Source organism: Vicia villosa, linkage group LG2 (assembly GCF_029867415.1).
Source record: "Vicia villosa cultivar HV-30 ecotype Madison, WI linkage group LG2, Vvil1.0, whole genome shotgun sequence".
Lineage (NCBI taxonomy): Eukaryota > Viridiplantae > Streptophyta > Magnoliopsida > Fabales > Fabaceae > Vicia > Vicia villosa.
In genome coordinates this window covers 9582831-9608722 of record NC_081181.1, presented here as the reverse complement: position 1 = coordinate 9608722, position 25892 = coordinate 9582831, and the positions used below count along the sequence as shown (strand labels likewise).

The 25892-nt window shown below is 35.6% G+C and overlaps 2 protein-coding genes across 2 annotated transcripts; one reads left to right on the top strand and one right to left on the bottom strand.

The window, feature by feature from the left end:
• The first annotated feature begins 14253 nt into the window (after positions 1 to 14253).
• On the top strand, positions 14254 to 15949 carry LOC131645839 (large ribosomal subunit protein uL29-like). The gene is made up of 4 exons (XM_058916038.1): positions 14254 to 14391; positions 14491 to 14626; positions 14730 to 14886; positions 15709 to 15949. The coding sequence occupies exons 1-4, from the start codon at positions 14388 to 14390 to the stop codon at positions 15781 to 15783; spliced, it is 372 nt and encodes a 123-aa protein (XP_058772021.1). The 5' UTR covers positions 14254 to 14387; the 3' UTR covers positions 15784 to 15949.
• Positions 15950 to 17752: 1803 nt separating this feature from the next.
• LOC131645838 (putative pectate lyase 21) lies at positions 17753 to 20413 on the bottom strand. Its single transcript, XM_058916037.1, has 5 exons — positions 20235 to 20413; positions 18688 to 19039; positions 18383 to 18593; positions 18204 to 18272; positions 17753 to 18119 (listed from the first exon to the last, which is right to left on the bottom strand). Exons 1-5 carry the CDS (start codon positions 20368 to 20370, stop codon positions 17889 to 17891), a joined length of 999 nt encoding a protein of 332 aa, XP_058772020.1. The 5' UTR covers positions 20371 to 20413; the 3' UTR covers positions 17753 to 17888.
• Positions 20414 to 25892: the final 5479 nt, after the last annotated feature.

The window sequence follows — 25892 nt, the reverse complement described above, 5'->3', positions numbered from 1 at the left end:
ATTTATAGCCACTTTGATTAATGCATCCCACCTTCCTATTTCTCCTTCCTTAAAATATTGAACTCTTGATTTCTTGAGTCTATTATTTACTTATAAATACAAAGACCACGAAAATTCTAAGCTTTAAGAGCTTTAGAATGTTTAAAAACACAAAAAAAAAAAGAAGTAAAAACAAGTGTTTTGGGCCAAAATTTGACAAGTTGGGCCATAACACATTTTAATACAACATAATTGATTAAAAACATCAAAATGGGGCAGCAAGCCCATATGACATGCCCTCTTCATTAGCTTGGATCAAAATGACAAGTCTTGACTCATTTCCTTTCAATTGATCTCTTTCTCCCGTTGGTTTGTTCATAAATTGTATTAGAGCACCATTGACTCTCCTTGCACGTGCCCTTGTCATAGGTCATCCGAAGCTTTGGATTACTTCATTTATGTCTTGTATCTCCATGTCCTCATCAGTTATTGAAGATTAGGTTATAGGTTTGATTTTAATCTCAATGTTGAATTTGCATGAGCATATTTTACATAGTTTATTATATTTTAACGGAGTGTTTGTCATACATTTTATGTTTGTAAAAAATATATAAATATGATCTAATAAGAAGGTTTTAGGTTTGTAATTTAACTGGGAGTTGTCATACATTCTAGATTATAAAAAAATGTAAATATGATATAATAAGAAAGTTTTAAAACTGAAATTTGACGGGAGTTGTCATACATCTAAAATAAGTTTAATAAACTTTTAAAATTAACTCATTTGGATTCAACTGGAGGTTGTTAATTATCTCATTTTGATTCAAGTGGGGTTTGTTAATTCATTTGGGTTCATCGATAGATGTGAACGTATCTATGAGATACGGTAATTTTAAAGTCTATCTTTTAAATCTATAATTTTTTTACTAATGTGTTTAATATAATTGAAGTTAGAGGATCAGTTGTACGGTTTAGTGTACGGATCAATGCTTAAAAAACAAGTACATATTATTTGCCTATATTTATAACTATGTGAATGTTTACTAATTGAAAAATAAATTCAAACTTTACAAATGATAGTTTGGTTGACGTATAATGTGAATCCCGCCTTGGTAAAGTTCAACAATTAATCTGGTACTATGGAGATGCTTACATCTATACTTATAAACCTCAATCATTTGTATGTATTAATAGTCCCAACAATAGTAATCATTTGTTTAATATACTCTTTGGTTCAAAAATTATTGACTTTTAGTTGAATTATATTACCTTATCTTTGATATATAGAAAAGATCTTTACGAATCATAATTGAATTCATGCAATATGAAATCCGAACGGGACTCGTGCGATAGCACGAGTTTCTTACTAGTAATTTATTAAAATTTATTAGGAATGTGAAACTCTTGATCTCTAATTTCTAAAAATATTATTTGATTCCACCTAACAAATACTCCATATATAAATATAAATATTAAGAGTTATTACAAAATATGTACTAATATTGAGTTTTTAAAATCTTTTATTAGAGTTAATAGGAAAGAAGCTAAACTAGTTAGACCACTTGCAATGGAGGTGTTGAACAAAAATTCAATAGTTGAATAGTTGTAATGGAGTGTTGAATGAAGTGTTGAAAATGATGTGGATTAATTTGCGTTGAAAACATTCAGCATGTTGAATGAGGAGGAAGTGGAGGCCACTATAAGACTATTAACAATGGTTTATAAATTCAACATCCTCATTTTTCACTTTTTATATTCCACATCATCTTCTCTTTCTTCCACCTAATAATTCAACACAAGTTCAATTTTTTACTCACTACATTGGTTTTGTTTAATAAAATTCAACACCCTACTCCACCACCACTAAAAATCTAAATATTCACAAAAACCAATAATAATTTGCAAAAAATTTATGTGGTCCCACTCCCTCCTCATTCAACATGGTGAATATTTTCAACACAAATTAATCCACCTCACTTTCAACACTCAATTCAACACCTCATTGTAAGCATTCAACTATTGAAAAAATTATTCAACAGCTCCATTGTTGTTAGTTACCAATTTGTGTAAATATCTTAGGTAATTTTTGGTAACTTTCAAGTCTTTTTGTGGTTAATAGTAGTATTTTATTATTATTTGGTATATATATTTATTCTTATATTTATATTATTGTTGAATAGTTCTTATCTTTACAATCTATGTTGGATTTTGTAGTTTTTTTTAGATAATTGGAAGCTTAGACCATGGAAAAAGGATTTTGATGATGTTCCAAGACCAAAGCCAAGGGTTGCTGAAAAGTGGAAGCGCGCTAAGCGAGGTTGAGCCTGCTAAGCGCGGTTTTGAAGAAAAGAAGGAAGTTCTGGCAGAGAGTTCCGCGCTAAGCGAGGTCTGGAGCCCGCTTAGCGCGGTTGGGCGGTTTAAGCAATTTTTGATGGCGCGCTTAGCGGGCTACACCGCGCTAAGCGCGGCCTGTGAAACTTTGTTTATTTAATTAGGGGCCAAATCACTTTGAGAAGTAGTAGAGATATTTTAGAGAGAACCAAGAGCATAATACACTGTAGCAAACATAGAGTTGAAGATTGGAAGCCTTGATCGTCGATTAATCGCCTTTGATGCTTGTTGATCTTCATCCTTTCCTTCTTGTGCAAGCTACCATTCTCATGGATAGCTAAACCCCTTTTGTATCAAGATAAGATGTAATCTTCCTAGCCTTTTGTATGTTTTTCTTGTGAATATATGTGTATGAACAAGTGATGATCAATATATATGGTTTAGTTTGTTTATTAAAGCTTTTTCTTTGGTATAAATGTTTGAGACATCAATGTTTGTATCTAGACCTAACTCATCATCTTTCAAACTATAAATTGCAGACATGGATTTAGAGTTTGATGTTTACTAAGTATCGGTTTTAAAACGTTATTTGTATTGTTTAAACGGTGGAGAAATCGTCGGTTAAACAATACGGTAAATCTAGCTATATCATTGCGGACACGGACGATATAGGTGTCGATACGTAATTATATTGATCGTTAGCAAGTTCATAAGCATATATTTATAAGGAAACATACAAACTTAGGTCGATGAAATCGAATCTTGATGCATTTTCTTTAACTTAGAACCTTCATTAATTTACTCTTTGCTACTAAAGTGATTGAATGACCTTTTGCAAACCTAAAACTAAAGTAACATTAACTCAAGACAAAATAGGCTATAGAACGGCGGTGATATCGCAATAATCCCTGTGGATACGATATAAACGAAAAGTACACCACAATAGGAAAAGCTAAGGAATGGTACCTTGATCAACCAAATAATGTCATGACAAATTGGAACGAGTTAGAAGAGAAGTTCTTGGATCGGTTCTTTCCTCACAATAGGTTCATGGAAGCGAAAACTTCTATTGCAGTGTTCTCTCAAGGTTCGAATGAATCTCTCAATGAAGCATGGGAGAGGTTCAAGTCCATGGTTAGAAAATGTAAAGGTCATGGGTTTGATGAATTGTCTCAAATCCATATCTTTAGGAATGGACTCCAACCTCAACCAAAAACTCTTTTAGATGCTACCGCGGGTGGTTCGTTGATGTCAAAAACAGCTGCTGAAGCAATTGCTATCATTGATAGGATGGCTTTGAATGATCATCAAGGGCAACACAACCGTAGTGCATTGCAAAGAAAACCTGGAGTTCTTGAATTGAATACTAGTGATGCAATACTTGCTCAAAACAAGTTATTGACACAACAAGTAGAATTGCTCACTCAACAAATGTCAAAACTTCCTCAACAAATCAAAGAGATACATGGGATCCCTTCTAAAAATCAACAGGTGATGTGTTGTGAATTGTGTAGGGGTGACCATCAAACTGGTTTTTGTCCTCCACCGGGTGAAGAGGTGAATTATGTGTCTAATCCTAATCAAGGATATGGTGGGAGACAACAACAACAACCTTACAACAATAACCAAGGTTACCAACAAAGAGGTAATCAAGGTTATCAACAAGGATGGAGGCCGGATGCGGGTCCATCGAATCGTCAAAATCCTTATCAAGGTGGTTACAATCAACAACCTCAACAAACAAAGCTTTCAATCGAGGACACTCTTAGTCAATTCATGCAATTGCAAATTGCAAGCCAAAAGAGTACGGATGCCGCAATAAAGAACCTTGAAACTCAAGTCGGGCAATTGTCAAAGCAACTTGCCGATCAAAACAAAGGTCCTTTTCCGGCTACTACACAAGAAAATCCTCGTGAGCATTGTAAGTCAATTCTAACTCGTAGCGGTAGAAATATTGATATGGGTGTAGGAGAGATGGTTGAGGAAGAAATTGTTGAGAGTGAAAAAGATAGGGTGATTGAAGTAGAAAAAAATGTTGAGGGTGATTTAGTTGAAGATGAGAAAGAGAAAGAATTAGTGGAAAAAGAAACTCTTGAGAAAGTTGTAGAAAAAGAGAGAAAAAAATTGAGTGTGAGTGAGAAGGGAAAGAAGAAGGATGATTCTATTCAAGTGAAGAAACTACCTTACCCTCCCGGTCCGTCAAAGAAAGAAGATGCAAAGCACTATGCTCGGTTCTTGGACATCTTTAGCAAGTTGCAAATCAATGTTCCTTTTTCCGAGGCATTAGAGCAAATGCCGATGTATGCAAAATTCATCAAAGACATCATCACTAAGAAGAGAAGATTCTTGGATCCGGAGGTAGTAACGGTGAGCTCTTGTTGTAATGCGTTAATTCAACGCACTACTCCGATAAAATCAAATGATCCTGGGCGGGTAACCTTACCGGTGTCTATTGGAAATGTTCGCATAGGCAAAGGTTTGGTAGATACCGGTTCTAGCATTAATTTGATCCCATTGTCTATGGTGAGAAGATTAGGAATCAACGATTTGAAGCCGACAAGAATGACGTTATCATTAGCGGATAAATCCACAGCTCATCCTCATGGAGTTGCGGAAGACTTGCTTGTCAAGGTTGATAAATTTTGGTATCCTGTTGATTTTATTGTCATAGACATGGAAGAAGATCCTGAGATTCCATTGATCTTAGGAAGGCCTTTTATGAAGACGGCCCGAATGATGATAGATATTGATGATGGCTTAATGAAATTAAGGTATCAAGATGAAGAATTATGTCTTGATCTCTTTGAAGCCATCAAGCATCCGAGTGATGATGATGATTGTTTTAGAATCGATGCTACCGAAAGGGCTATTATGAAAGTGGAGAATCAAATGCACTTGTCGAATCCTCTTGAGAAGACTTTAATGGAAGCTCTTGAAGTTCTCACCAAAGATCAAGAGAAAGAAATTGAAGATTGCTTGAGAAATTTAGAGGCTTGTGATGAGATGAATCCATTTGAAACTCAAATTGAAGAGTTGAAGGATGAACCTAAAGTTGAAGAGCAAAAGGTGGAGTTGAATGTGTTACCATCTCACTTGAAATACGTGTTTCTCGGTGACAATTCTACTAAGCCGGTTATCATTAATAACGGTTTGTCTAGCAAGGAAGAGCATCGATTGAAGGAAGTGTTGACAAAGAATCAAGAAGCAATAGGATGGGTTTTATCCGACTTGAAGGGTATTAGTCCGGCCTATTGTATGCATAAGATTATGTTAGAAGATGATTTTCGGCCCGTGGCACAACCTCAAAGGCGATTGAATCCAACCATGAAAGAAGTGGTTAGAAAAGAGGTTGTGAAGTTATTAGAGGCGGGGATGATTTATCCCATCTCCGATAGCGAATGGGTGAGTCCGGTGCATGTGGTTCATAAGAAGGGTGGATTGACGGTTGTGAGAAATGAGAAGAACGAGTTGATTCCTTCGAGAGCGGTGACCGGGTGGCGTATGTGTATTGATTATAGGAGGTTGAACCAAGCAACAAGAAAAGATCATTTTCCATTACCTTTTATGGATCAAATGTTAGAGAGGTTAGCCGGAAGAAATTTCTATTGTTTCTTGGATGGTTATTCGGGATACAATCAAATATCAGTGAATCCGGCGGACCACGAGAAAACTGCTTTTACATGTCCTTTTGGAGTTTTTGCATACCGAAGAATGCCATTTGGATTATGTAATGCTCCCGCAACATTTCAAAGGTGCATGCAAGCTATCTTCTCAGATTTGATCGAGAAAAGCATCGAGGTGTTCATGGATGATTTTTCTGTGTACGGGTCGTCATTTGACTTGTGCTTGAAAAACCTTGATGTGGTGATGGAAAGATGTATTGAAACAAATTTGGTTCTCAACTGGGAGAAGTGCACTTTCATGGTAACGGATGGGATTGTTCTTGGCCACAAGGTATCTTCAAAGGGGCTTGAGGTCGATCCGGCAAAAATTGAAGTTATTGAAAAGCTTCCCCCTCCGGTGAATGTGAAAGGCATAAGGAGCTTCTTGGGACATGCTGGGTTCTATAGAAGATTCATCAAGGATTTCTCCAAGGTCGCAAAGCCTTTGAGTAATTTGCTCAACAAAGGTATGGAATTTAATTTTGATGAATCATGTCTAAAAGCTTTCCTAGAACTTAAAGCAAATTTGACCACCACACCCATAATTGTCGCTCCTAATTGGTCGCTTGAGTTTGAACTCATGTGCGATGCGAGTGACTATGCGGTTGGTGCGGTCTTAGGCCAAAGGAAGAACAAACAATTCCATGCTATACATTATGCGAGCAAAGTTTTAAATGAGGCACAGGTTAACTATGCCACTACCGAAAAAGAATTGCTCGCAATTGTATTTGCATTGGAAAAGTTTCGCTCTTACCTCATTGGTTCTAAAGTGGTGTGTTATACTGATCATGCCGCAATCAAATATCTTCTCACCAAGCCTGATTCAAAACAGAGGCTTATTCGGTGGATTCTTTTGCTTCAAGAATTTGATCTTGAAGTGAAAGATAAGAAAGGTACAGAAAATTTGATTGCGGATCATTTGTCTCGGTTAGTGAATACCGAGGTGACAAACAATGAAAAAGAAGTGAGGGAAGAATTCCCCGATGAAAAACTGTACATGGTACAAGAAGTTAGACCCTGGTTCACAGATATGGCTAATCACAAAGCATCTGGCTGGATACCGGAGGATCTAACTTGGAATCAAAGAAAAAAGTTTTTAAACGATGCTAATTTTTATGTTTGGGATGATCCTCACTTGTTTAAGTTGAGTAGTGACAATCTTTTGAGAAGATGTGTCGCGGATGAGGAGACAAAAAGCATTTTGTGGCATTGCCACAATTCCCCGTATGGTGGTCATTTTAATGGTTTGCGTACGGCCACAAAAGTCCTTCAATCGGGATTTTGGTGGCCTACTTTGTTCAAAGATGCTTACCACCATGTTGCCTCATGCGACAGTTGTCAACGAACTGGTGGAATAGGGAAAAGAGAGGAAATGCCCCTCCAAAGTATTGTAGAAGTAGAAGTATTTGATTGTTGAGGCATTGATTTTGTTGGACCCTTCCCTTCCTCTATGTCAAATGAATACATCTTGGTAGCTGTGGATTACGTGTCTAAGTGGGTGGAAGCGATTGCTTCACCCAAAGCGGATGGTAAGACCGTGATAAAATTTTTGAAGAAAAATATATTTTCGCGGTTTGGCACGCCAAGAGTATTAATTAGTGATGGTGGATCTCATTTCTGTAATGCCCCGCTTGAAAAGGTGTTGGAGCAATATGGAGTAAAGCACAAGGTGGCTACTCCATATCATCCACAAACTAATGGGCAAGTTGAGAGGACCAATAGAGAAATTAAGAGAATTCTTGAGAAAACTGTGTCTAGCTCTAGGAAGGATTGGTCATTGAAGCTTGATGAAACCTTGTGGGCATATCGGACCGCTTTCAAAGCACCGATCGGTCTTACACCATTCCAAATGGTGTATGGTAAAAGCTGTCACCTTCCCGTAGAACTAGAACATAAGGCATATTGGGCCTTGAAGCTTTTGAATTTTGACCACAAGTTGTATGGAGAGAGAAGAAAAATACAACTAAATGAGTTGGAAGAGATGAGATTGCATGCCTATAAGTCTAATTCAATTTACAAAGAAAAGACCAAATTCTATCATGATAGTAAGATTCGAATTAAGGACTTTAAGGTAGGGCAATTAGTTTTACTCTTCAATTCCCGGTTAAGACTTTTTCCGGGAAAGTTGAAGTCTAAATGGTCCGGACCGTTTTTGGTCAAAGAGGTTAGAAGCCATGGGGCTATTGTGATAGAGGACCAAAAATCAAAGCAAGAATGGGTAGTTAATGGTCAGAGGTTGAAGGTTTATCGAGGAAGCAATTTTAATCGTGAAACTTGTGTTTTGTCATTTGGTGATCCTTGATTGCCTTTGACCGTCGAGCTGACCGACGTTAAACAAAGCGCTTATTGGGAGGCACCCCAATTTGTAAATATTCAGCTTGTTTTATGTGTTTTTTACCGTTTATGTTTTTTGCGTTCTGGTCGAGCCAAAATCAGTCTACCGGTAAAGTTACACTTGCTGGTAGAAGAAATTTTTTTTCTGTTTTCTGTCAAGGGCGCTTAGCGCGCTCTAGCCCGCTTAGCGCGCTTTTGAAATTTTGGAACCCTTAGTTCCAGAGATATGCGCGCTTAGCGCGCTTCAGACCCCACTTAGCGCGGGTGGGTTTTCAGAGAAAAAAAAATATTTTGAAGTTTGGGCCTTTGTTTCTGACCTGGCCCAGCACGTTTTCTGAATGGAAAATAGGGTTTTGAGGTCTTTGTGCCTCATTTTCCCATTTTTGCTCTCCTAAGCTTGTTTTCTCTTTTTGCTTCTCCATTTTAGTCTTTGCTTTTTCTTCATCTCCTTCAATTTCTCAAGGTAAGCATCTTCTTCTTCTCCATTTTAGTTTTATTCTCCCTATTGTATAGTTTTTATTTTTGATTTTAGGAATATATGATGTGGTTAGGGTTTTGTTTATTGAAAACATAGTATAGATCATGTTCTTGTGCCTTATATTGTGTTTAATCTGAATTTGGGTGTTGTTGAAGCATGGATGAAACCCTGGTTCGCAGGGGATTTTTTTCTGCAAATCGCAGAGCCCGCTTAGCGCGGTAGGCGCGCTTAGCGCGGTCTGGGGATTTCAGAAAAATCCCCTCTTCTCCCTGTTTTTGTTTGATGCAGGGGGAGTGATCTTGTGCTTTAATTCTTACTAGGGCTGTTTATTTTTGTTATGTATTTTGTTAACATATTTGTTTTTGTGTTGCTATTTCCTTAATCATTTCAGATGGGACCGAAATTCCTAGGCTCTAAGAAAAGAAAGACCGGAACCGAAGGTGGCGGTTCTTCTCAAGCACCTAGGGCTATTCCGTTTAATCAAAACCGTTTTAAGAGTCATGTCCAAGAGGAGAGGTACAAGAAGTTAGAGGTTAGGACATGGTGGCCAGAGCGAATTGTGAGGATCAATCCTGAGGGAACCTATGGGTGGTGTCATAACACCATTGAGGAGTATGGTTGGCTTAAGCTTTGTGAGCCTGCACCTAAGTTTCATTTGGAGATTGTAAGAGAGTTCTATGCTAATGCCGTTCCAAATGAGGAATTTCCGGTTGAAGGTGTTCCCTTTGAGTTCAAAACTTGGGTGCGTGGTAAGGAAATTGATTTTTCTCGTCAGGCTATCTGTGAGTTTCTTGGAACTCAATTACCTTTTGAGGATGGTGAGCTGTGTGGGTATCATGTGCAATTAGCAAGGGGTAATTTTGATTGGGAGCATCTGAGGGAGGTATTGTGTTCGAGGGGGCAGTCTTATGATCTTAATCCTTCACAACAGCCCCAGAAATTCTCTAGGAAGTCGTTGTCTACTAATGCTCAGATTCTCATGTCTGTGGTCCTTCATAATTTGAGGCCTAGGAGTCACACTTCCTCTTTGCCTGCTGAGTCTGCTGCACTGGTTGCTCATATGATTGAGCATGGGCCGATTGATATTACTCGCATTATTGCGAATGAGCTGAAGAGGGTTGCTTTGAGTGGAACTCGGCATGGTGATCGTGCTCCCTGCAAGCTGATTTTTCCTGGTTTGATCATGAATCTGTGCAAGAAAGCAAGAGTGCAGATTCCTTCTGAGGGTCTTGTGTCTATTGACACTTTTATTGATGATATTTTTATTGAGCGTTATTGTTTATCCAGGTTGACTGCTGTTCCTGTTGCTGCTGCTCGCCCTGGTCGCCGCCGTAGTAATCCTGATAGAGAGGAGAACTTGGCATTTCATATGGCGCATCAGAGAGCATTCATGTTTTTGCATGATTCTATGTCTCAGCTGAGGTTGCAGATGATGGAGCCCCATGTGGCTCATCCGTGGAGTTCTCGCCAAGACTTGGTGGATTATGCTGATTGGCCTGAGGTCAGTCCATTTCCTGAGGAGGAGGAAGGTGGCGAGGATGAGAATGTGGAAGAAGATCTCCAGGATGAGGATGAGTAGTTCTTTTTGGTTGATGCTTAGTATTTTCATTAGTATTTTTAGTGCTAGTTGTTATTTTATTTTATTTTGACTTAAGTATTGTTATGTTTTGTTCCATCCTTCTAAAGGATGAGGTATTTTGGATCGTAGACATTGCTATGCCTTTTGGATATTATGACACCTTTTGGTGTTTGTTTTTAATTTATTAAAGTTTTTAGTTTAATTGCTTTATATTTCTATATACTTTTGCAATTGTGTTTTAAATTTTTGTTTGTTGTTCTGGTGAAAGTGCTTCCTGGATGAAGCAAGCTTTTACACCCAATTGGGGCGGTGATGATATAATGTGAAATTAGTACGTACAAGTTACATTTTTATCGTTTCTTTAATATACCATGAATTAGATACTTGTAATTGTACAAATTAGATGTCATATTTTCTTTAGCAAATATAGTTCAATATTGAATCATTTTAGTTCTAAAACTAGTGTGAGGAGCCTTTCCATTGTACATATATATATATATATTATTTTGTGATTACCAACAATGTGCGTTTAACTAGTGTTTATTATGTTTAATCTTGCGTTTTTTATTTTAATTGTGTAAAGCATGAAAGTGATCAAAGCATTTTGTTTCGCATTTCGAGTATAACTTCTCTACCATATATAACCTACACGGTGAGTGTGTGAGCATTTGATAACCACTTTGAGCCATTTTTGCCAAGATTCAAGCGGTATCAATTCCTTGTCTATATTTGCCGATTTTTGATATGAATCTTGATGATTTTCTTTCAACCTTGAAGAGTACCATTAATTGTGGTTAGGAATGTTTCCTTTTCGCCTTAGAATAGAGAGCATTCGTGATTATGTGGTGGTAATATTCAAATTGGGGAGAAATTAAAAAAAAAAAATTATTTTGGTTGTATTGGTAGTGAGAAGTAAATAAGTGATTGCTCAAGAGAAAAAGAAAGAGAAAAAGAAAAAGAAAAAGAAAAAAAAAAGGGGCTTTGTATATAGCTAGTTCCTTTAAATTAAGAAGGTGAACTCTTGAGCAATAAAATTGTGTGATCGGATGATAAGGATGTGTGGATATAATCTTGATTTGAATGATCTCTTAGGAATTGACCCTTTCGTTTCAATGGCCTTGAGAAATGACACTTCCTTGTTAACCAAGCCAAGATACAACCCTAAAGTCTTTGTGATTCTTGCTTTTACGCTTTTTTATATAAATGTTGTGTAGATGAATGCATAATTAATTCTGGATGTTGGCGACATTGTTGTGTGAGTGTTAGGTCCTCAATTTTGTCTCTTACTAGAGAAGTGTGTAGGTTGTGATTCAATTTTGAACTTATTTTGTTTTAGGAACTGTTTACATCAAAGGTGTATTTAGTATTAGTATCTCAATCATGGTACTCCCTCCGTCTCATAATAAGTGTCCCATTTGCACTTTTTCTTTGTCTCAAATTAATTGTCCATTTACAATTCCAATGCATCAATCATTATTATTTTTCCACTATTATACCCCTATTTATTAACTTTCACGTTATTCAACTACTATTAATAGGGGTATTCTAGTAAATGACATTAACTTTTTTACTAAAACCAACACATTCAATCATTTTCTTAAAAACCGCGCATTACTCAAATGGGACACTTAATATGAGACGGAGGGAGTATTATTTTAGCAAGGGTGAAATGTTACTTGTGTGCTTATGGAATTTGAACCACCCAATTGTTTTTGTCTTAGCTTGTGATTTCTTGGTTGTATTTGTTTTGTTTGAGGACAAACAAAGGTTTAAGTTGGGGAGAGTTGTTAGTTACCAATTTGTGTAAATATCTTAGGTAATTTTTGGTAACTTTCTAGTCTTTTTGTGGTTAATAGTAGTATTTTATTATCATTTGGTATATATATTTATTCTTATATTTATATTATTGTTGAATAGTTCTTATCTTTGCAATCTATGTTGGATTTTGTAGTTTTTTTTTAGATAAATTGGAAGCTTAGACCATGGAAAAAGGATTTTGATGATGTTCCAAGACCAAAGCCAAGGGTTGCTGAAAAGTGGAAGCGCGCTAAGCGAGGTTGAGCCCGCTAAGCGCGGTTTTGAAGAAAAGAATGAAATTCTGGCAGAGAGTTCCGCGCTAAGCGAGGTCTGGAGCCCGCTTAGCGCGGTTGGGCGGTTTAAGCAATTTTTGATGGCGCGCTTACCGGGCTACACCGCGCTAAGCGCGGCCTGCGAAACTTTGTTTATTTGATTAGGGGCCAAATCACTTTGAGAAGTAGTAGAGATATTTTAGAGAGAACCAAGAGCATAATACACTGTAGCAAACATAGAGTTGAAGATTGGAAGCCTTGATCGTCGATTAATCGCCTTTGATGCTTGTTGATCTTCATCCTTTCCTTCTTGTGCAAGCTACCATTCTCATGGATAGCTAAACCCCTTTTGTATCAAGATAAGATGTAATCTTCCTAGCCTTTTGTATGTTTTTCTTGTGAATATATGTGTATGAACAAGTGATGATCAATATAGATGGTTTAGTTTGTTTATTAAAGCTTTTTCTTTGGTATAAATGTTTGAGACATCAATGTTTGTATCTAGACCTAACTCATCATCTTTCAAACTATAAATTGCAGACATGGATTTAGAGTTTGATGTTTACTAAGTATCGGTTTTAAAACGTTATTTGTATTGTTTAAACGGTGGAGAAATCGTCGGTTAAACAATACGGTAAATCTAGCTATATCGTTGCGGACACGGACGATATAGGTGTCGATACGTAATTATATTGATCGTTAGCAAGTTCATAAGCATATATTTATAAGGAAACATACAAACTTAGGTCGACAAAATCGAATCTTGATGCATTTTCTTTAACTTAGAACCTTCATTAATTTACTCTTTGCTACTAAAGTGATTGAATGACCTTTTGCAAACCTAAAACTAAAGTAACATTAACTCAAGACAAAATAGGCTATAGAACGGCGGTGATATCGCAATAATCCCTGTGGATACGATATAAACGAAAAGTACACCACAATACTCTTTCAACAAATGTACATAGCCTAATACTTTGCAAAATCTTATTGGTTGTTGTAAATGTTTAGATTTTTCTCCCACATTAATTATTTGGAATTAATTATTTTATAATAAATCAATTTTTTATTTATTTTTATTTTCACCGAAATTCATTATTTTTTCTCCTCTATAAATAGACACTTGATTAATTAATTTTGGACACGGGAAAAAATTGAATTTTTTATCTCTAATTTTTCTATTTAGCCTCCAATAAACTCTTATTTGTAGCACTAATAATCTTTTTAGTAAAGAAATCCCAATAATAACCCTTTTAACACCTAAAATTCTATTAAAATATACCGTTAAAAAAATAAAATTCAAATAAGTTATTGAATTAGAAAAAAAATTATTTAATAATTAATTATTTAAATTTAATTTCAATCGATAATTGTTATTAGTTGGAAGATGGAGAAGATGATTAATGTGGGTGTTGAATTTTATTAAACAAAACCGTTGTAGTGAGTAAAAGTTGAATGAGTGTTGAATTATTAGGTGGAAGATGGAGAAGATGATGTGGAGTGTAAAAAATGAAAAATAAGGGTGTTGAATCCATAAACCATTGTCGATAACCTTACAAAAAGTGATATGGTCCAGTAAAGTCTCGACTAACCCAAATCAAAAAATTCATTTTTTTAAAATTAATAATTTAATCTATATTTCTTACTTAATTATAATGACTCAATTAAAAATAATAAAAAATTTATCAACTTTTTAATATATTTGAATAAAAGAATACTAATTATAAATAACGTTGAAAAATAATAGTATAATTGAATAAAAAAGAAAATATACTAATTATAAATAACATTGACATTTAGTTTGAGGCCCATTACGAAAGCCCAATTAAAAACATGGTTTCAAACCCAAAACAAATTGGATATTTATAATATCCAAAAGCAATCTTCGCTTCTCCCATTTCAGTTAGCTAGGGTTTGCAGCAAGGAGAGGAGGAGCAGCCGTCGTGAATTCAGCAATGGGTAATTTTCATAAACCCTAAATTCTCAATTCTCAATCTTCAATCTTTCGTTTTTCTCATGATCCATAAAATTAAAACTAATCTGTGTTTAATTTTTCAGCCAGAATCAAGGTTCATGAGTTGAGGCAGAAAGCCAAAGCTGATCTGTTGAGTCAGCTCAAAGACCTCAAGGCTGAGCTCGCTTTGCTCCGTGTTGCTAAGGTCACTGGTGGTGCACCCAACAAGCTCTCCAAGATGTAAAAATCGCTTTTCTTTTTTGTTATTCGAACTGTGTTATGCGTGTTAGGTGTTTGTGTTAATGACTGATGTGTTGCATTTGAATGATATTGTGTTTTTTAGCAAGGTGGTGAGGTTGTCGATTGCTCAGGTTTTGACCGTCATTTCTCAGAAGCAGAAGGCTGCTTTGAGGGAAGTGTACAAGAACAAGAAGTATTTGCCACTTGATCTCCGCCCTAAGAAGACCAGAGCTATTCGCCGCAGGCTCACCAAGCACCAGGTACTACTTTAATTTATTTTAGACCTTCATTTGTGTTTATTATGTTTAATTAGGTTTGATTAGGTTTACTATTAGCTTTAATTAGATTTCTAACATTATGGTTAAGAACAACTTCAATATAGTGCTGTGTCCTGTTGATTTGGATAAACAAAGGATCCATTTTTTTATTCTTGTTGTGAAATTGTGGTTCTTATGCTTAAGTAATTGTTTTGTATATAACATTATTTAATTGTGTTAGAAATTGATGCAAATTTGTGAATGGAACTGCATTAATACCTGTTGTTGTTGAGAATTTCTACCTTCAGGTGATTATAGAGTTCAGTGGTTGTTTACCAGTGACATTCAGAGGTTAACTAATTGAATTGTGCAATTCATCATTTTCCTCTAACAAGGCTTACTTTGAATCAAGTGAATTTCAAAAGCAGATCAATTCTCTTTTTTATTTTAAAACAGTCACTGGTTAGTAATAATGGAAAGTATGAAAGATTGATCTATCGTTCGAACTTAGATGCCACTGGTGCTATTCACATATATAACCATCAGTTAGTTTTGGCTTGATATAGGATTTTTAGGGAAATGTAATTTACTTGAATTTCGTCTTTCTATCTTACATAATTATGGAACCCAAGTTGGATAAGACAAATTGATATTTGTCGGTAAAAAATTTTATGCATATAATTTTTTCGTCTATTCATATATTTCTTATTTCAAAGTTTTTGACATTCTGAGTATATATATGTAATTGCAGAAGATAACTATTCATTTTTTTATAGATTTGGACATTATGTTGGACTTTTGCCTGACTTTCACTTGTTCATGCAGGCATCATTGAAGACCGAGAGGGAGAAGAAAAAGGAGACATACTTCCCATTGAGGAAGTATGCCATCAAGGCTTAAAACTGTAGAACAACCCACCCATATCTGTCTATTGGAGATTTACATCCTTCATAGTTGACAAGTTTTGATAATTCTTCCTTTGTATTTGCATGTTTGTGTTATCTAGTTTTTCTTCATCAGACCTGAGGTTTCCTTGCTGAAGTTATTAGAATTTCTCATTTTGTTAGTTTCTGTCTTTTAAGGTACTAGTCTTATTGCAGAGATTGATGAATACTGTGTTTTGTCTTTTATTTATCAATTCCAATTAGATTTTGGTATAATAGAGGTGATTTAATGGGAGGTGAAGTATAATTTAACAAGTTTAAAATTGATGAAGTTTTTTGAAAACACAACTTTAGACTGAGAAAGTTTGAGATTCATATTTTCTTCGATATATGTTGCAGTTAAATTGGATGTTAGTTTAAAAACATTCTAAAGTAAAAGGATTTTGAGTGTAAAATGTTTTTCAAAGCTTGAGACAACATGGTGATTAGGACTAGATTATATGATCCAATTTCACTAAACGTATGGAGTATAAAATATTATGTTTGACAGTATCAAAACATATGATGGCCTAGTGGGGGTGATCTTTTTTAAATACATGTATCAAAACACATTTCCAAGAACTATAATTTTCATTGATTTGACTCATATTGGTTCACTAATATTATAAATTGGAATTTTCTTTTGCATTTCATTGCTTAAATCAAACAATATGTTCCTCTTTTCTCCGAGTAGTTCATAATTCTTCATCAATTGCTTGTTAATCTATCTAAATCTAGTAGATCTTGTCTTGTTGTTGATGTTTATTATGGTGATTACAATTTTGTTTTGGTACTGAACTTTGCAAATCCTTTTATATTTGATACAAAATCTGAATTATTCATGAAAGTCAGCATAACAAATTTCTTAATATCTCTTTGTTGTTCAGAATTTGTTGATTTGTGGTTTGATGATGTTGCAAATGAAATTTGATGCATAAGATAAGGTCTCAATTTCTGTCAAATTTTAATGAGTTTCATATTTAAAGTGGTAGGCAATCGTTTTAAAAATTTCTGCCTGCTTATCATCACCTTCTTCACTTTCTTTGTTGTGTTTGATTCAAAATTGTGAGAAATTTTTGTTTTGGTGATAGTTTGCTCATATCCTATTAGATCATTATTTCTAGAACTGAAAATGAGTCGAGTTGAGTCGAATTCGCCTCAGCTCGCCTCGATAAGAATTTGTTCAACTCAAAACTTGTGACGAGTTCAATCTGAACTTTTTTAAAAACTTAAACTCGATTTATTCTAAGTTCACTGACAACTTGGTTAAAACTCGTATGACTCGTCTCGTTAAGTTCAACTCATTTGGTTAAACTCGACTTAAATCTAATTTTTTTCCACATATTTTAAATTAATATATATTTTTTTAAAATAGAGTTGTAAAATTTAGAATAAGTCTTTAAAATTTTCTTTTCAAATTAATATATAATCAAGTTGACTCATAAACATAACAAGTAGAACTATATCTAATTCAAATTCAACTCATTTAGTCAACGAACTTAATATTTTCGTTAATATTTTGCTAATATTCATCTCATTGATTCATGAACCAAATTCAACAATTTAGATGTCGAATCAAATTTTAAATTATATATTTTGCTAATATTCATCTCATTGATTCATGAACCAAATTCAACAATTTAGATGTCGAATCAAATTTTAAATTATATTTGTATTCATTGTCTGTTCTAATTATTTCCTTTCTTTGTGGATGTTAACCTTTATTTCCTTAATGAGCATAATAGTGTGATAAATAAGTAATGGCTTAGGATATTGTATCTTGGATTGACAGTTAGTTTTGCTCCTCAAGATTCTTGGATGAAACTGTCATTTGATTTTAGTCGATATCTTTCTATTGCACTTGCTCTAGTGGATGGTTCTAATTGACTCAAAACTAATTTTTTGTTCATCTTTTGAATATTCATTTTAAACATATATCTTCACAATTTCATAAAACAGCAATAATTGTCAAAAAATTTAATAGTATTATCCACTCTTTTAATTTCTGTGATATGATCAATGAGATCTTATATATAGTGATGGAGCTAAGAACAATGTAGTGTGAACCTTTTACAAACGACTTCATAACATATTGTCTACTGGTCTACAAACGGACTGCCAACCTGTACATAACTGGACAACCTCTCTGAGAGAATCTGTAGCTGCTTCCATTGTCCAAGTTGGGTAATATTCGCTAGGATGAAACATGATTTCTTCTTTAGATTCCGGTGGCATGCATGGCTGAGCACCATTCAGAAGCATGTCTCCTTCGGATATTATGAAGCCGGACTCCTGATGTTCTTTGTCTTCCGCCTAAACAACCACTTGTATCACATCAATTAGTAAACTATAATACGTTCCGATATGGCTGGACTAGAGAATAACAACGTGTTTTACCTTTTCGGTATAAAATTCAAAAGCCTTTTTCTTAGTTCCTGCCTCATATATGTTGCATTGGGAATATATCTGTAAGATGATTTTAAAGAATTTAGTTATGTCCACATCTGGTGAACATAAGTTAGAATACAAAATACGTAAATGAAATGCAGTGGATGATATCATAGCAGCACAATCACCTGGGCCTCAACACTAGCACAAATTGCATAGATTTCCCAGTTTCTGATGTAATTATTGTACAGATGAACTTTTCCAAATCTCACACGAGGGTGTCTCTGCCGTGTTCCATCAAAGAAACAATGATGAATCGTCACCCGAATACATCTATCACCGACGTGCAACGGGTTAGCACCAATTAACATGGTCTTGTCATGCTGTGCAAAGTAGCATCTGGTGCCATTAACAAATAATCTCATTACAAAACAGAACATTTGATCAAATCATCGACATAGCTCAATTTAAAAAACCGAGAAAACGAACCTACCTAGATATAGTGATATCCGTGCTTTGTCTTGTGATGTCTATAAGCCCGTCATCATAATCTCGAAGACTACAACGGTCTATCCAAATATTCCTAGAATTCGGTTTTATTTGAATCCCATCTACATCATGACCCCTTCCCCCCTCAAACTCAAGGTTGCATATAATTATATTCTCACATTCTTTCAGTCTTAAGCCTTTCCCAGTCAATTTAATCCTCTGGCCTCTTCCATCTATTGTCTTATGAGACGACACATTCAGGTATGATGAAAGGTTAATTGTACCCGAAATCTCAAAAACAATCCATAACGGCTCCTTTCTACGACATCCTTCGCGAAGTGAACCAGGACCATCATCTGAAATGCAAACACACGCAATCGATACAGTATAAATACACAATATCAAAACTTCAAAAAATCAACAACACTATAAAACAACAACAACAAAAACAATATCTAGAGCCATTTTTCAATTGTTGTATTGATGAAAAAGGATGTCAAATAATATTGTAATGTTCTCTAACAAAATACGACTAATGATCTATGCGGCACCGCTCATCAAATGCGTGTCTAATGTCTGACACGTGTCAGTATTCAACACTCACATGTATGGTATTCAACACTCACCTATGAAGCACGGACACTTCTAGTAGTAGGTGTGTCGTGGTGTCCGACACTTGTATGACACCGTACGATACGTGTCAGAAAAGTCAAACAAGTGTCGGAAATGTTAGACAAGTGTCCTATAAAAAATGATTTTTTTCTTTGATTCCACACTCTTTTAATCAGTGTCTGACACTCGTACCACATATGTCAGATAACTCAGACAAATATTTCAAACAAAAATTGTTTTTTTTCTTTGCTTCAACACACATTTATATATTTTTTGAACAAATCTCACATATCTAAAAGGGTCTAAAAGGGTTAAACATGTATTAAAACAATGTTATCAATACATGGATAACTGAAGCTCAAATATTAGCTTATATGTAGGGGTGTCGGTATCCTATGTTTTTAACATTATTGGTGTCGGAGTGTCCGTGTCGTGTCCCGGTGTCCGTGTCGGAGTCTGTGCTTCATAGACACTCACACATATGGTTACATTTAATTAATTTATTTTAAGAACCGGTGTTGTGTTGCGTGGCTTTATCAATGCTTCATAACTAATAATCGATAGTATCGACACCTATGAAAAAATGTGTGTTCGTGTCGGTGTACAAAATCGTCAACTACTAATGTTATTACGTTTAATTTAATCAAATTTTCAAATTATTATCGTTGTCGACGTGTCAGTGCCAGTGTCGTGTTTCCGGTGTCCGTGATTCATAGCTAATAATAGATCATTTGAATAAAAACCTAGATTTTCATCATCAAAAGATAGAATTTGCAAGTATGCAACAAAATGATTGAAACATATATAGTAAAATAAATGCATCCGAATTTGAAGTTCCAATATTTGAGATTAGATTAATTGGTTCATACATGCAAATAAAATTGAATGAAATGCTAATTGAGCTATAACATATAGGGAATATAGCAAAGAAGAAGAAACCTGAAAGGGAGGTAACCAGATAGAGAGGACCGTGGAGGCCGCCAATGGCGAGGCGGCCGAAACCTTCAGCACGGCCGGCCATGGCCCTCAGAGTGGAATCCAAATCGCCGTATGGTTGAATCGGCGTCGACGCCATATTCGCCTTCTCTACGGAGCTTTTTTTTGACAAAATATTTTCTATACTATGCACGCAATGATAAAATAATAATAATAATGAGTAGATGCACTTTAACTTTTCTTATTTTTACTAAAATTAGTAACTTTAAACAGTGCATTTCTAAAACATCTTTTACCATTTTTCCTGTGTCCATATTTATTGATGATTTTGATATTGATGTGATTTCGAGTGGAAGGTCTTAAAATATAGGTTTGATGCAGAATTGTCATATTGTAGATTATGTTTCTAGATAATTGAAGATTCATAAGAGAAATTATTCTACCCATGTTTGTGCTTAAAGTTTGGAGGCATTATCGGTTTGGTTTAAGGGTATGAGATATCTATTTGATAAAAAAGAACGAAATATGAGACAAAGGAGATGACTTGAATTTTTGAAAGATTACGACTTTGGGATGAGTTACCACCCGAGTAAGGCTAATGTTGTGACAGATGCTTTGAGTAAAAAGTCCCTACATATGTTAACGCATATGGTTCGAGAATTTGATTTGATCGAGTTGTTTCGAGATTTTAGCTCGGTGTGTGAAGTGACTCATAATAGTGTGAAGTTAGGTATGCCGAAGATGACTAGCAGTTTTCTTAAAGAAATCAAAGACAGTCAGAAGCTGGATGTGGGATTGGTTGACCGCATGGTATTAGTTAATCAAGGTAAAGAAGAGGACTTTAGGGTTGATGAGAATGAAATCTTGAAAGTCCGAGATAAGGTTTTGTGTTAGATTTTCCAAAGCTTAATAAGAGAATTCTTGAAGAAGGTCACATGAGCAGTTGGAGTATTCATCCCGGTGATACTAAAATGTCTCAAGACCTTAAAAAGATGTTTTGGCGGTCAGATATGAGAAAGGAGATTGCAGAGTTTGTGCATTCTTGTTTGACTCGTCAGAAGTCAAAGATTTAACATTAGAAGTCGTATGGAGTGATGCAACCGTCAAGTATTCCGGAGTGGAAGCGGGATAGAGTTTCGACGGATTTCGTAACGAGTTTACCTAAGACTTCTAAAGGAAGTGATTTGGTTTGGGTTGTTGTGTCATACCCCGAAATTTACCCGATTTAATTTGCATCTGTCTATTTGTTAAGGGCGTTAAAAATTAGGAGCCACAGGGTTTAATATATCTATTATTAAACTCGCTCTCCTATAAAACTCCTGTATAAATCGGTTTGAAATAAAGAGAAGGTGTAAATAACAGAAATCTCTAAATTCAATTGGCATTTGGATTTTTCTTTCTTTTTGTCTCGTAGAAAAAGCAAGGGGGTGTCTTGCTAGAAATATAAAACAAATTGGGGCCCAATAGACCCATTTGCTTATCTTCATTTAATCATTTATATTATTATTAATCATAACTTATTAATCTTATCAGTTCCTAAATATTAGTTTTTAAAATTAATATTGGGTTATTAAGATTAATTGAGTTCTATTGTTAATATTAATATAATTAATTGGTGCTCAGAATATTAACAATTAATTTTATTGTTTTTATTAGTTCATTAGCAAATTAAGATGAATGATTTATTTGGGTCTTTATTGAGTTTTGTCACGCTTTGGGCCAAACAGCAAAGGAAGTTGGGCCATGGATCCAAAGATCGGGTCAGCAAACCGGGTCAGGAGGATCCGCTTCCTGTTCATCTCCTTCCCCCCAAGCGAAACCCTAGTCTCCCCACCATCTCCTCATAGCCGCCGCTACAATCCCTTCAACAAACAAACCCTAATCTCAAATGCCCAGGCCCATACGAATTGAATCTAATCTCCAAACTCAATCAAATCTCAGAAAAGGAAATCAATTTATAACTAAATCAAATCTAAACTAAAACGAAATTCAATCAAATATATTATTGAATCAAATTATAATTACAAATCAATGACATTGAATCCAGATTAACAAACGAATCAAATCTAAGCTAATTGAATCGAAGCATTCCTAAAACTAAGATCTTAACCTAAGACTATAAGAACAGAAGAAGGGAATAGAAAAGAGGATCGGATTTTTTTCCAGAAAACCCTAAAAGCGCCGCCGCGAAGACCTTATCGTCGTCAACACCTGCGAATACGAAAAGAGGATCAGGAGAGGCAATTGGAGATAACACGATCCAGAAAATCAAGATAAAAGGTAACTTCGATTGACTTAGCTTAGGATTACGCTTCGAGTTGTTGCATGCGTGTTCTTGTTTCAGATGAATGTTTGTTGATTGTTGCGTTTAGGTTAAAAGTTTGTTTGGGATTGAGATTCTTTGGGTTTCTGGGTAAATTGGATGAAGGTTTGAAGGTTCCGGTTGAAGATCAACCGGAAACCTGGGTTCGACGGTGGTTTTGAGGGTGGGGGACGGCGGCACACGGTGCTCGCTTCCGCGTTCTTGGGCTTTCATTCTGGGTTTCGGAGAGAGAACAGATGAGAGAGAGAAAACTAGAGAGAGAAAGAAAAGAGAAAAATGAGAAGAGGGAAGGGAATTGCCAGGTGATAACCTCACCTCTGTCGCGATGAAGGACGGACACGTGGCCTCATCATGGCCACCTGTCAGCGCTGTTGAAAGTGATTCAACGCGCAATCTCTTACTGTGCGCCCTATTGTAACAACATGCAAGCCGACGGATGATGTTGACCCTAGATCTAACAGCCACAAACCTGAGGGAGCACCATAACCCATACACCTGCGTAGCTTCTAACTCATACGGACCAAAACCTAATGGGCTCAGCCCGATTGCTATCTAAACCTCCTAAAACTACTAACCCATAATAAAATACACCCCCCTTGTTAATAAAAAATGAAACTTAATCAAATAATTTTGTTTTGTTTAATAATTCATTAGTTAATTGGTTAACTAAAATTTATTAATTTCTTATTCTAATAATTCATTAATCTTTATAAATTTTGCTATTGTTAATTAATTAATTTAAATAAGCTTCAAAAAATGTTTGATTATATATTTTACCACTTAGCTTAATTTCTCCTCAAACCGACTAAATATATTGGCCGTACTAGACGAGAAATAAAACTGTTCTGATTAATTCATAATTTACTTGCCCTCAATAATTCTCTCCTTGACCCGATTGAAACCATCAGTCGCTTTAGACGAGAGATAAAATACTTAAAAATTAAAACACAACTAATTTGCTGCCCGCGATGATCGAATCTATCGGTCTGAGTAACCAGCAATGCCAATAAACCTGTTAGCTATACCGATTGAATCTATCGATCTCCGCATCTAACAGTAACAAATTAAATCAAGGTTGTACGCCAACCTCAAAACACTCTCACCCTTCAAATCAAATTCAACTACGATAGGCTATTCAAAAAGCCTCTAAAAACAATTTCAAATCACAAATTCAACCATAAGGCGTACAACCTTGTGCCCGAACTACGTTGACTCTGATCCTCCCTAAGGAGGTACGTAGGCACTTGGCAACAAGGCGAGTCTCCCCCCTAAAAATCTCAATCCAGTTTTAAACCTTAATTTTTACCCTTTTCATTTTATTAGCTATAAACCTTATCTTTTGCCATGAACCCTTATCGCCATGAACCCTTATCTTTGCAATGTTAGCCTTTAGGAAAGGGTTGAGGGTGCCTAACACCTTCCCTCAGCCTGATTATAATAACTTGCCCCGATCTCTAAGCTGCGTAGGGTTTCCTATTCGCCCTTCAGAATAGGTGGCGACTCTAAATCTTTATTTTTTTAGGGCAGGTTGCTACAGCTGGCGACTCTGCTGGGGACATACACATATGGTGAATTATTATGCTCCTAAGGCTTGAGAGGTTTAGGTTTAGGTTTGTGGTTTAGGGTTTGTGGCGCATTTTAGGGTTTGGCAAACTTGCCACGTTTAGGGTTTGGGGGAAGGTTTATTTTTTTTTTTTATTTTTTTTTTAGTAATGATTTTTTAATTATTTATTTATTTATTGTTTTTTTATTAAATATTTATTTGCCATATTTGCATTAAACGTTAATTGTTATATAATTTGCATTATTGGGTATATTTTACTGCTGTTAAGCCTAAGCGTGGGGATTATAATAATGACCAGAGGGGAATTACATCGCCTACGAGTCTTATTATAATTCCACTCAGAGTGGGTTAAATATTCGGAAAGTTCTGATACGAGGCTCGACCTTGTTGAGGGGTGGACTGGGTAGTTAGCTGATCTCTCTGGGAACCAACCCCTAAAATTCGAACCTCATGGACCAATGAGTTGTTCTAAAATCCAAAGAGACAAAAAGTCTCGGCGGCTACGAATGATCCCATGAGACCTTCTAGAACTTTCCCATGGGAAGGGTAGGCTCCCGAGCCGTTAGGTCGAACCTATGAACTTAGGGCCTATGTGATTATATGTTGAATATATGCTTATTATCATAATATTATGTTTTTATAATTATTTGCATGCATCATACATCATATGCATATTTTTATCATGTCTTATCCACAGGTGAAAAAAAAAAGAGGAAAAAAAGAAGAATAAAAAAATAATAATAATTCTTTTTGGTGAAAATTCAGGAAAAATGAATGCTAAGAAGCCTATTGTCCACCTCACCGTCTCAGTGCCTGACATCAAGAAATTGAGAAATATAAGGGATAAGATGTCATCAACTGCTTTGAACAGGTTTGAAGGCCGTTATGGAGATATTTTGGACTTGCTCAAGGTTAAGGTTCAAGAAGAAGCAATCACCGCTTTGATCCAGTTTTATGATCCGCCGCTCAGATGTTTCACTTTTCAGGATTTTCAGTTGACTCCTACTTTGGAGGAGATGGATGCTATGCTTGGGTTTTCAAGAATTAAAAAAGTATTTTATACAGGTGTTGGAAAAAGGGCTGAAATGTCTGATTTAGCCAAAGCTTTGGAAGTGCCCGTTGCGGATTTAGAAGCTAATCACAAGACTGATGGAGGAATACAAGGAATTAAAAGAACTTATCTGGAAGCTCAAGCTATGTCTTATGCTCAAAAGAAACAATGGGACATTTGTGGACATTTTTTGGCTCTTTTAATTTTTGGTATTGTTCTACTGCCTAATAAGGCAGAATATGTTGATGATGCTGCTATTCATGTCTTCACCTCCTTCAGAAATTTAAATGAGGATCCAACTCCTACTATTCTTGCTAATATTTACTATACTATCCATGATCGGTATGAAAAGAAAAGGGGAGCGATATCCTGTTGCCTTCATCTACTGTACTCTTGGTTGACTTCTCACCTTTACAAGGCTAGTTATTTAATCAAAGATTTAACTAGGCATGAGTGGTCTCAAAAGCTAAGAGCTCTCAATGCGGATTCTATTTTCTGGTTTGCAAGGAAATTAAATTCTGAAAGAATTATTTATAAATGTGGAGAATTTAATAATGTGCCTTTAATGGGAACTTTGGGTTGTATTAATTATAATCCCGTGCTTGCATTGCGCCAATTGGGTCATTCTATGGATTGCGAGCCTTCCGATCAACAAGTGGAAGGACTAATTTTGCATGATAATGGGAAAGGAGAACCAAGGACATTAAAGAAAATAATTCAAGC